The 12,515-nt window shown below is 36.4% G+C and overlaps 1 protein-coding gene across 11 annotated transcripts in view; it reads right to left on the bottom strand.

The window, feature by feature from the left end:
• HERC3 (HECT and RLD domain containing E3 ubiquitin protein ligase 3) overlaps nucleotides 1–12,515 on the bottom strand; it is a 118,538-nt gene that overhangs the window by 27,092 nt on the left and 78,931 nt on the right. For all 11 annotated transcript variants that reach the window (XM_039845686.1, XM_039845681.1, XM_039845688.1 and 8 more), the window contains 7 exons: nucleotides 11,909–12,072; nucleotides 11,668–11,781; nucleotides 5,661–5,684; nucleotides 5,482–5,571; nucleotides 4,129–4,299; nucleotides 2,337–2,480; nucleotides 648–814 (listed from right to left, as the gene is read on the bottom strand). In XM_039845686.1, coding sequence (XP_039701620.1) covers nucleotides 648–814; nucleotides 2,337–2,480; nucleotides 4,129–4,299; nucleotides 5,482–5,571; nucleotides 5,661–5,684; nucleotides 11,668–11,781; nucleotides 11,909–12,072 — 874 coding nt within the window. The remainder of the gene's footprint in view (nucleotides 1–647; nucleotides 815–2,336; nucleotides 2,481–4,128; nucleotides 4,300–5,481; nucleotides 5,572–5,660; nucleotides 5,685–11,667; nucleotides 11,782–11,908; nucleotides 12,073–12,515) is intronic.

Below are 12,515 nucleotides of genomic sequence, written 5' to 3'. Positions count from 1 at the left end.
AAATCGAAGAGAAGTTGTAGATAATCTGGGGACCTAGTACTTGTGACTGGAATCTGAAGAGAGGTGATAACAGTCTTGTGGGGTCAAGCCCTTAAACTATGGGATCTGACACTATCTCCAGGTAGACAGCGTCAGAATTGAGTTAAACTATAGGATACCCACCCGGTGTCATGAAGAATTGCTTGGTGGTGTGGATGAAAAACCCGCACTTCTGGTGGTGACCAGAAGTGTTGTGTGATAACAATGTGAGAGTAAAGGAGACACACAGAAAAGAGAAGCACAGAAAGAGGGGAAAAAATGTACTTTTTTAAAATACAGGCCCCTTTTTCAATATTTTCTCGCCCTGCATTTCTGGACCATGACAGATCTCGAAGTCCTTATTTTTTGTTCAGAATAAGGAAAACAGAGATTAATTTGTATTCCTGGGCAGCTATGACTTCCCTTTTCTTTTTTTTCCTTCTGCCCTTAGAGTGACGGACTCTAAGCGAGTAGCTCTGGAGCTATGCCTTAAAACAGCATACATGATAGAGTCTAATCATATGGTTCAATAAACTCAAATGTACACATGTGGTGTTTGCAACCTTTAATCCCTGTGCCAGGGGCAGCCAGAGCAGTTCCCCATACCAATCTATCTTTTAGCTTTGTACCTTCCTTCAGTGGGTGACAGCTCCTTTAAGTCGTCCAAGCCAGGCTTTACATTCAGTAACTTCTTATAGAGAGCCAACGGAAAGTGGAGATCGACCACAGTGGAGTTGTAGATAGCTAGTCCACAGGTTATGCCAATCAAGTGAAACCAGTTGTGCTCTACAAAACACTTTTCAGAATGTATGCATATATGTTAAAAAGAAATGCAGTGTTTGCAGCCCTCGAAACAATCTGCCTTTTACTCTAAAATATTTTAAGCACAAAAAAATAAAGATCTTATTAATATTTAGTTACGTTCTCAGAGAAGCACATCCCTGACAAAAATCTGATTGTCCCCAAAAGATATAATATAGACAAAGTTAAGCATTTATAGCTCATCTAGTGATACAGAAACAGTTTATACAGTCATTCACCACTTAATGACAGGGATGCCTTCTGAGAAATGCATCAGGTGATTCTGTCCTTGTGAGATCATCATGGAGTGCACTTACAGAAACCTAGATGGGATAGCCTCCTACACACCTAGGCTGTATGATATAGCCTAGTGATCCTAGGCTACAAATCTGTAGAGCATGTTACTATACAAAACGACATGAGATTAAATTAAGCATTAAGAGAAAAATGCAATAGACACGGTAAACACGAGATGTGTGAGGCCACTACTATAGTAAGACGGCATACTGTTTTACAGCAAACATTTTTTTAAAGTAGAAACAATACTCTAAAATAACGCTAAAAAGTACAGTAAATACATAAACCAGTAACATGGTTGTTTATTGTCATCATCAAGTATTATGCAGTGTACATAATTATATTGCTATACTTTTATATGATCAGCAGTGCAGTAGGTGTGTTCGCACCAGCATCACTCACCAACGTGAGTATGTGTTGGGCTACAATATTACAACAGCTACAGTGTCACTAGACGATAGGAAATTTTCAGCACTATTATAATCTCATGAGGCCAATCTTATGGGGCCACCATTGTATGTGCAGTCCACTGCTGACAGAAGCATCATTATGTGGTGCATGACTGTCATCATGTGGGCAATGCTGTCCAATAGTACATTCTTCAGTGATGGGAATATTCTATTCTGTGCTCCCCCATGTGGCAGCCACTTGAAATGTGGCCTACAACTAAGAAAATGAATCTTCAGTATTAATTTTAATTAAAATTTAAATTTCAATGGCCACATGTGACTAATGGCTATCTTTTTGGACAGTGCAGATGTAGGGAGAAAACTCTGGTAGAAAAAGTAGTAAATTATAGTCTCGTTGAAATTAGAATGCCTCTTTAAAACTTAGCTCTCCTATTGAATTTTCAAAAATAAAGTGTGTTTATTTGTATAAGTAATCATACACATACTATCATTGTTATTAAAATAAGACATTTAACTACTACTTTCCACATGTAATAAAACCAATTTCTTTATCATACTGTGCTCTTTTCACCCTTAAAGGCTAATAAAATTTGGATCTTACCTACTAGAAATGAAAATGGGGCTGAAAAGAGACAAAATGCACTATGAAAAACGAGCAACAGGTGAAAAACGAAGACTAGATACATTATTTGGACATTTTAAATTATTTCCTTTCTTATGCTTTCTTTTTCAAAGTCAGAAGTCTGGGAATTGGCCTCAAAACAAAAAAAGTTTAATTCTATCCATCTAACTTGCACATTACTAACTCACCGTATCTGAAAACCACAAGAGATTTGAATCCTGATAGTAGGTAAACATTCCATAGATGGGATTCAAAAGTTCTTTTAACAGTAAAAGAAAGAACTCCTTTGTGACACCACCAGCATCCACTGCTTCTTCACCGTCAAAGATTACCTTGAAATAATGAAAGCAGATTTAATACTTCAAAGAAATCTTTGGTATTTTATCTTTTTTCAGTGAATTCTTTCCAAAGCAAGGACAAAGGAAGGGAGATATAACAGAGCATAGACTGATGCAGTGAAAACTGTAAGGTGTATCTGTTAATTATTAACAAGGCACTTAGAAACACAAAATTTTTACTAGATACTTCAAGGGATATAAAGAAAGTGAGAAGTTTGCCATATGTCCACTGAAATTTTTTCGTCTATTCAGGGCAGTAAGGTGAACACAAAAGAATCCATTAGAGAACACATGTTATTTTCAAAGAGTCAAATACATAGAGAAGTAACTCTTCTGGCACATAGAGAAAGGCAATGATTAACCTGGGTAAAGAAAGGGGCTCTTGAAGAAATTGATGAATATGGAAAGGAGGAGGACATTCTAAGTAGGTACAGACCTGAACTCTGTGAGGGGCTACAAGCAGGCCTATAAACAGACCCATAATGGGGAATGCTGGATCCATGATGGTCATCACAGTAACAACTACAGCAAACTAACATGAGTTTATTGAGAGTTTGCTACAGGCCAGCACTTAAACTCTATCGATCTAATTCTCAGAGCAGCCTCATGCATAGGGATTATTATTATCATCCCCATTTTATAGGTAAAAGCTCAGGCACAGAGGTAAAAACAGCATTTGAGAAAGCTTATCCTTGTAACCGAGTTCAAGGTTGCCTAGAGCAAAACGAGAGTAAAGGTGGGGACACTAGGATTTCCATTATATGGATGCCAGCAGAAGACTTAACTCGAACCTGCTACAAGGCAAGAACTGTCTCATTTGCATTACTGATTGAAAATGGGGCAAAGAGAGGCCCCTCTGTTTGCAATATCAAAAATATAACCCAGAAGTTCTGGGAGAATTTCTAGGCAGATTTATGGGACAGATGGTACTTATTGGACATTTTGGAAAGGTTGACAATATCATGGAGACCATCAGTTTCTTGCCAATTATGTTTTGGAAATGAGTTTACAACAGGATTGAAAACAGAGATACGGAAGTCTTCTGAAAGGAAAGATAAATGACTTAAAACAACTGCAAATAATTCACTATTATTAACACCTACTGTATATCAAGCACTGTGCTAAGCTCCAGGAATACAATAAGTAGTAACACAAACATGCAGTCTATGAGGAAACATAACGTCTTAATAATTTCAAGGTACTAAGAGTGCCTGTCACAATAGGCCAGCAGCTTTCAAGATGATTTCACTACCTTTCTGTTCTCCTTTTTTACCTTCTTGTCTGAAATCTTTGCCATCCAAAGACTTCCTAGATGCTCGCTTGACAGTTTTACTAGCTGAAGCTTTAGTTTTGCTGTTGTTTGCTTCTTTGAGGTAGAGCTGGAATAGCTACACTGAAGACAGCAGACAAAGAAAGCCCTATAACACCTTGAGTAATCCACTGGAATTTTTATCTGATGTTACACTGAGATGTTCTGTTTGGTGATTTGACAGAAGGAGGTGATTAAATTCTTGTAAAATGAATGAAAGAAATAATGAATGGATGTACTCCACAATTTTAATGGTATGATCTTTGCTTCTTCGTCAACACAGTTTAAAGAAAACCTAGGAAGGTATTTAGAAGAATCTACTGAAAAGCTCACTTTGAGAGGCTTTTTCAGATCGATATCAGAATGAATGCTCAGCTCTCTTAGAGCATCACCAACAAGGTTGTTCCTGCGAACGTGAAGGACCAGGAAGGGGCTTCTGGCCAGCAGAGGCTCCAAGGTGAGAAGCATGAAGACATTCTGCAGATTGGCTCCGTTGACCGCCACCTGGAATGGACATCAAGAACACAGTTAGTCAGAGTGCACCTGTGTGTGGGGACAGCAGCCAGCTGTGCCCTTCCACTTGGCGTGGGTGAAGAGCAGGCTGACTGCATCTCTATTTGTTCTTTTTTATTTTCCTCTTAACTTTTCCAGTTAGATTTTCTAAGTAACTCATGTTTACAAAACATAAAAATCTTTCTAATCTGAATCCAAAGAGATTAATTGAAAGTTCATGAACCATGTGATCCATAACCAGTTTCAAGCAAATGATTTAAGCTGATTAAGACTGAAATGATATCATAATAGAAGAAACATGATAAGGAATGGGTGAAAACCATGACTTTAAAAATGACAGGAAAAGAAACCTAATAATCACTTGTTAAATGGTTTTCATTCTTTGCAAAATGTCAATTTTCTCTGGAAAACCTTTAAATTGTCAATATCATAAATATATCACTGTGAAAACAGATATATATATGTATAGATATACAAAGAGATGAATGAAGTTATATATCTACCAACAGTAGGATTGGTAGATTTGGACTGGTAATCTGCAAATGTCTTTGCAGGCTTGTCAAAATCTATTTTATTTTATAATAAAAATGTGTATTTAAAATAAATCTTTTAACAAGTTTTTATTCAATAAGGAATTACCAAAATCCATTTAATTATCTCTCTATCTCTATCAGAGGACAGCAGACAACTGGACCAGATCTACCCTGTTGCCTGTTTCTGTACAGCTCTTGAGCTTGCAATGGTTTCTACATTTTTTAATGTTTGAAAAATAATTGAAAGAAGAGAATTTCACATGTGAAAATATCAAAATTCAAATTTCAGTGTACATAAAGTTTTATTGAAATATTGCCATGCTCATTCATTCACATATTGTCTATCACTGCTTTTTTGTGCTACGACAAAGTTGAATAGTTGAGGTGGACTGTATGGCCCACAAAGTTAAAATATTTACTATGTGGCCTTTTATGAAAACTCTTGCCAAACCCCAATCTATGTAAATGGGCATTTACGTATATTATATTTGACATAAAATTACTGAAAAAAGTTATAATTGTTCTAACAGTTAGAATGAAACTCATCCAAATATACTTTCTCTTATTAGTAAAAATTACAACTGAATGTGTAGGTTGAAAGAAACGATAAGAAGAGGAAGTAATTTTTAAATTGTGATACCTGCATCTGTAGTTCAGCATCCGTCTGCAACATTTTGGTCTTGGCTTGGGCATCAAAGATGAAAGGGTAGGAACAAAGTGTTACAGAATCCTAAATAAAACATGATTGGCAATATTGTAGTATTTCACAGAAAATACTGCTGGAAAAATATATAAATAAATTTAAAAAGGATCATTTACCTGTATTATAGATGGTCTAGCCTTCTGTGTAGAAAAAATAAAAAGTCTTATTTGGATTGCAAAACCTGAATTTTTTACCCTTTACAAATATGAAATACAAATAACAAAACATATAACCTATCTGACTATTTGGCCATGAAACTAACCCCATTTGAATAGCTGACTGGATTTTTGATGAAATAGACCAGATGTTTTGATGGACATAGAATGAGAAAGAAACTAAAAACAATCTTTAAAAATTTTTAAAGGACCCTTATAGACCATTTAACTAACTTCATAATTCACAGCATTAATAGAATTCTCTTTTACAGAAGAAATCTAACTCTAAAACAGGAACTCTAAGATCTTGGCTTCAGAGGTTACTTTTGTTGAGTCAAGTAGATAATGCAAATTTCATTTATTTGTCAGCATGATACATTTCCTCCGTGCGTGAGCTCGCACGCACAAGTATACACATGCACACACACCTGCCCCTTGAGGCTGTTACTCTTAAAAGAAAGCAACTATTTAGAAAGCTGTCCCTGACTCAGCACTTAGGCCAATGTTTGGCCTACAGAAGACACTCCATCAATATGTGAATAAAATCTGAATAAATTTTTGAGGAGAGGAATAACATCAGATAAAAACAACCACAAACACATCTAAGAGGTACATTAGTTTCATTTATTAGGGGGGAAAAAAGAAATCTCTTCTGAAAGTTTTAGGTTATGTAGCAAGCATTATTCATCAACAATAGAAACAAAAATGTCAGCAATAAAGATCATGCTGACCTGTAGTAATATTTCTCTAACAGAAAACCATGGATTTAGTCTCAGAGATCTGAGAGTGCTATGTGATTTTTTTTTTTTTAGTTTAATGGTTTTTAAATAAATATCCTAAAGAAAATCAATAAAAACACATTCTGAATGACCTGCTTATAATGGTGTGTTACCACATAATTTGCATTTATTTTAATTATTGCATTGGTGCCACGTCATAATTAATTGTCCAAGACTTATAAGAAAAGCAGTCTTCCTTTATAAGTGATGCATTTTCACCCAGGAAAGGGCCAGAAAGTCCTGGCCCTCTATGTAAATGAAGGTTAATAGCAGCTAGAAAGAAAGAGAGCTGAGTCATCCCAGGGTGGGTAGCATAAGCCAGAGGACCTCAAGCCCCAAGGCCTGACAGCAAGCAATACGGATCCACAGTGCAAGGGAGGTTTGGCTTCCAGTAAGACATTATTGCTCATCACATTAAATCACTGAGGCTAATTTGTATTTCACTGATTTAAGAGTTTTGTTTGTATTTAATTTATAAATTTAGTTCAGTTTGATAATTGTTTAAATGGTATATAAATAAGAAGTGTATACTACCTCCTCTTATGTTTGTGTATAGTCATATGAAATCATTTAAAAAGCAATTAAAATCCACCCTGTTTATCCTTTAGAAACAGGTTCTTTTACAAGTCTTGGAACATTTTCCTAGACTGAGTAACACTAATCAAAGAGACAATTCCTGTCCAGTGAGACAAGGTATGAAATCATGCATATATAATCCATGCTAATTTGACTCACTCTCATGCTACATATCTAATTATTTTGAATTTAGGAACTGAAATCACTAAAATAAAAAACACACACACCATAAAACAGCACTGTACAAAGTTGTCTTCTAGTCTAAGTACCTATAAAAGGCATGAGTATCCCAGGGAAGTAGACTTTAAACTGGTGCCAATATTTAGAATTTTCAAATCTTCCTCTCAGAAGAGATTATTTTGTTCTAAGCATTAACAGCTTTGTCTGTATTTCCTGGCTCTCCCCAGTCCCACTGCAGTTCTTTGACTCTCTCTGACACCTTCTCCCTGAATCCCTTGCCACAAGTCCTCCCTGCTCCCCTTTAACACTCACCTTCTCCAGCTCCTACTCCCTCCCAGCTCTCCTCACCTGAAGCCCTCCCTCCAAATCCTGTTGAAAGAGCCCAGTTTGGAAGTAGACTGACCTCTCTTTGGGAGGAGAGGAGTTAAATTGAGGGCAGGGTTACCATGCCCTTGGTTGAGTGGGTTGGCTGGAAAGAAAGCCAAAACTACCTCAGAAAGGAATCAGAGCCAAGGTCACAGAGATGGTGGTCCAGAAGACCCACTCCCCAGGGAAGGACCATAGTGCCAGCTCTAAGGAAGGTGAAGAAGGCTATTCAATCAAAAGCAGCAGCAGATCTATATGAATTATACATATATAAATTTTTTATAAGTGTGAGTTTTCATATTTGAAATATAATAATTTAATTTCGCCTATTTTTATTTTGTGAATGCTGAATATTTAGAAATGGTATTAATACTGACATTTCCCTATTACACGAAATAAATACTGAAACAGCCATGTTATGATTTTCCTTCACAATTGCTTTCCCAACCTAGAAGGATGCACATGAACTGGTAAGATATTGATCCCTTCCTGAGAGGATGCTTGTCCTGGGCTGTCCATCCCCTAAAAATGAGTCTCATGAACCTAAAGCTAGCAAAGTACTGGTGGGTCACACTTCAAGTGTTCCTTCTTGAAATGGAGTTACACTGTTTGACTTTAGTTCCTTTTTTAAAGTATATGAAATAGAAGCAATGAATAAGTACGTGGTACAGAACTGGAGAATTTGGAACATCTTTTCCTTTTTTTCAATTTCAAGTCAACATTTCCTAAATGTGGCTGTGATTGAGGAAAAGAGGCATTTCACAAACACCTGTCATGCCAAGAAAGAAACACACAAGCCTCTGCTATAAGGCCTGCCTGCCACCATGTGTTGCTATGCTCACCATGGGCAAATCTAGCTCCTCGCCATCACTGAATGATGAGGCAAAATAGCTGCCTCCTCTCACCCATGCACCATATGGTACCTGGAGCCAAAACACTGCACCCATGTGATACATGTGGCAAGATATCAAGTTGACTCTAGTTTTTATTTTTGAAGCATTTACATTGTATCGCTGACTTTTTCATTTGTCCTGCCTTCTATGGGAGCCCATAAAGTCACTAATTCTGTGTGTTATTTCATTTTCAAGTAGATGATGGCAGTTTATGAATTGAAATATACAAGCCACTACCAACTCTTCTTTAAAATGAGCAAAACTTGGCCACTTTAGAATATTCCTTTTGTACTCCATAGTCCTTTGCATGCATTTATTATATTACTTTGTAATTCTTTTTTCACTGATCCCTCTGCACTGAACACTCTACTGAGGCAGCCACCATGTCCTGAACCTGTCTCCATCCCCAGTGGCTAGTAGGCACACGACATATATTACGGGCCCAAGAACTGCTTACTGACAAATAGTTATTGAGGCCTTATATGCCAAGTAAGGCTTTTCCATGCTTTCTCCCATTTAATTTTCACAATACTATTATAATTCTCATTTACAAATGAGAACACTAGGCCTATAGAAATTAAGTAACTTGCCTAGGTCACACAGGTAAGTAAGTAGACCAGAGGTGAGACTTGAACTCAGCTCTTTTTGACTAAAGCATGTACTCTGCACTATGTAATATACTGCGCCTCAGTTACTATCAAGCTAAAAAAAATTAATACAAAAAATCCATTTGTGTTACACACACACACACACACACACACACACACACACAAACAAGGAAACCCTGCCATTTGAATTAACATGAGTGAACCTGAAGGGCATTATGCTAAGTGAAATAAGCCAGAGAAAGACAAATACTGAAATACTGTATGGTATTACTTATATGTGGAATCAAAAAAAAAAAAGCGCCAATTGCACAGAAACAGAAGAATGAAGAATGGTAGTTTCTAGGGGCTAGGGTTGGGGAGATGGCGAGATAGAAGTTAAAGGGTAAAAACTTTCAGTTATAAGTTCTGAGCAGCTAGTATATAGCATGGCGAGTACAGTTAACAATACTAATTGCATACTTTAAAGTTGCTAAGCGAGTACATCTTAAAAGTTCTCATCACAAGGAAAGAAAAAAGATTTGTAATTATGTATGATGACGGACAATAACTAGAATTATGAAGATCACTTCCCAGTGTATACAAATATTGAATCATTCTGTCATACAGCTGAAAATAATATAATGTCACATGTTGATTATACCTTAAAAGAGTGGTTAAAAAAAACACGAATTTATATATAACATGGCTTTAGCAATTTAGGTGAAAATCCAAGATACTGAGAAACTTAAACTTCAATTTCTGATAGTACTGCATTTTATACAATAAAAAATTTCCATAGAAATCACAGAAGTTTACATAGTAATTTCACTTAATTTTTCACAAATTTTTCTATAATAACTACCTTAATGACTGAAGAGGAGATGAGCATCTGGTATTCAAGACCTGTACCTTGCTTAGCAAATGTTAAGAGAAAGGAACTATAAAAAAATTGTAAAAGTTGCTCATTTAAGAACCTCTACTCAGAGATTACTGCAGTCATGATAATCTATATTTTAACACCAGCAACTTCTTTTTCAGTGTCAAAAAGAATTAAGGTTCTTTAGAATTATCTTAATCAACATTAAGTTGGAGAAAGGGCAGATTAGAAGTCAGAAGAATTGGCTTTTATGGCTAAGTAAATTAGTAAAAAAATTGTTTAACCTCTCTGAGTATCCATTCCCTCATTCAAAAAGTAGTTGGCCTAAATAATTCATAAGACTTATTTCAGCTCTTAACATTTTATTATTCAATGAATAATTACTTGATACAGATTGATAAACAGAAAAGTTAATCTTTTTACAATTTCTAAATTAGTGGGTGAAAACAGAGCATGTTAAATTTCCCATGTAAACCTATTTATAAGACTCTAATCCATTCTTATTGGACAGTATTTTGTTCTTTCAAGGTAATTATAAAATCTTATTAAGAATACAACGTTGTATCTAGCATTGCTCATCTATTATTTGACAAAGTAAATAATCTTGCTTAGTTAAACAAACCTATTTAAATGCCTTGCTTTTGGAGAGCACTACTCACCTCCAAAAACCCTACAGGGAAAATACTGCCTAAATGTTGGTGATAAATCTGTTAACTGGCAAGAACTCGCCTCGAATGTATCCGCTGTGCATGGCTTCACTAGCTATTATAACCAAATTATCATTCTGTTTTCTGACATAACTCAAATTTACACATACTCCACAGATGAGGAATCCTAAAAAGCCCTGCATATATCCCGAGCCAGTGCAATCAAATGGAGCAGTTCTTGCCAAGTCAAGGGAAACAGGCAGGTATCCATACCCAGTTACCTGGATGGCATGTCTAATATACAGTGAGAACTAGGTCAGGGATATGTGACATTTTCACAAACATAATCCTAAATCAGAGGTGGCCTACATGGTTCAGGCAGCTGACATAAGACGACTGAAGTAGGATACCATTAGAAGATGATAATTAGTAATGCCAAAAGCAAGCTGCAGTGGGGATTGTGGCATACATTAGCCTAATCTAAAGAGCCACTACTGAACTCCAGCCAACTAGAAAGACAGGTCATGTTGCTAGATCTTCCAAGTTTCAAGAAAAGCTAAAAATTCACTTCATGTGTCTTGACTTTTTTCAATTGTGATTAAAAAAAAACACATAACACAAAGTTTATCATCTTTAAGTATACAGTTCAGTAGTGTTAACTATATTTGCATTACTGTGCAACAGATCTCCAGAATTTTTTCATCTTGCAAAACTGAAACTCTATATCCATTAAACAACTCCCTATTTCCCCGCCCCCAAACCCTGGCACCCACCATTCTACTTTGTTTCTATGAGTTTGACTGCTTCAGATACCTTGATTTTTTTAATGTTGACAATTAATTAAAATTTATACCATTCTGGGTAACTATACATTTATGACTCCTTATGACCATTTTTGATTACTTAAAGTACTTCACAGTTTCAAGAATGCAAAAGCCAGTGAATAAAACATAGGTGTGACACTAACACCAGTCAAATTACAAGGTTCAGCCGTGCGTTCCTCATCTTTACTTTACTATGAAAAAAGACAAAGCTGTAAGATATGCTTTACATAAATTCTTACCATGCCTGCTTGATGCAAGAACCACATGAGGTAGTCTTCCTGAATGTCCACGAGACTGGAAATCTCAGGAATGTAAAAGGTATCATATTCCACATGTTTCACTTTAAGATTTACCTGATGAAGAACAAGGACAACTAAGACCCAGACGACAGAAATACGACTTCCCATAGAACAGCTCAGTAGGACATCTGACCCTCCCATCTATTCACCCCTCTTCCCACTGGCTCCGTTCTATGCTCACCTTATATAACTTTTCCAAGAGCTTAAGAGCTGCTGTAATATAATTGTTAAACAGTACAGGAATTAAGAATGTCTTCCTTCCTCTCAGTAGATAAACTACTGCACCTTTATAGAGGTTTACCAGCTTCATAAAATATTTCGGGCATACCTGAGACCACCAGTTATCTTTAGAAAGAAAGAAAAGACATATTTCAACACATAATCTTGATCAAGTATTTGTCTTCTGCCTATTAGCTAAAAACCACTCCAGCTAGAAAATAAACATTAGTCTAAAATACAGTTCCCCAAAATTGATTTTTAAAAGAATCCATTAAAGCATTTCTGAAGAGAGCAGCAGCTGTACAAGAATCCCTGGAGCTTTTTTTGCAAAGCGTGATCTGGTTTTTTCCTTCAAGACTCATTCGGAAGACTAACCTGAAAGTTCAATTCTGGGGAGTACATGTGGACAAGATGCTAAGGCACATATTTGGGGCAGGAGCATTCATATATCCTACTCCTTTCAACCCTCTTCTCAGCCACCACACCTAAATCCTGTACCAGGGATGTAAACAACCACACGCCCCAGAACAGCACCAATATGACAACCATTCCTTCCTTTCAAGAGGCCT

Source organism: Pteropus medius, unplaced genomic scaffold, assembly GCF_902729225.1.
Source record: "Pteropus medius unplaced genomic scaffold, Ma_sr-lr_union100, whole genome shotgun sequence".
Taxonomy (NCBI): Eukaryota; Metazoa; Chordata; class Mammalia; order Chiroptera; family Pteropodidae; genus Pteropus; species Pteropus medius.
Note: the sequence above shows the minus strand (reverse complement) of the source record. Positions and strands in the feature narration are given on the sequence as shown.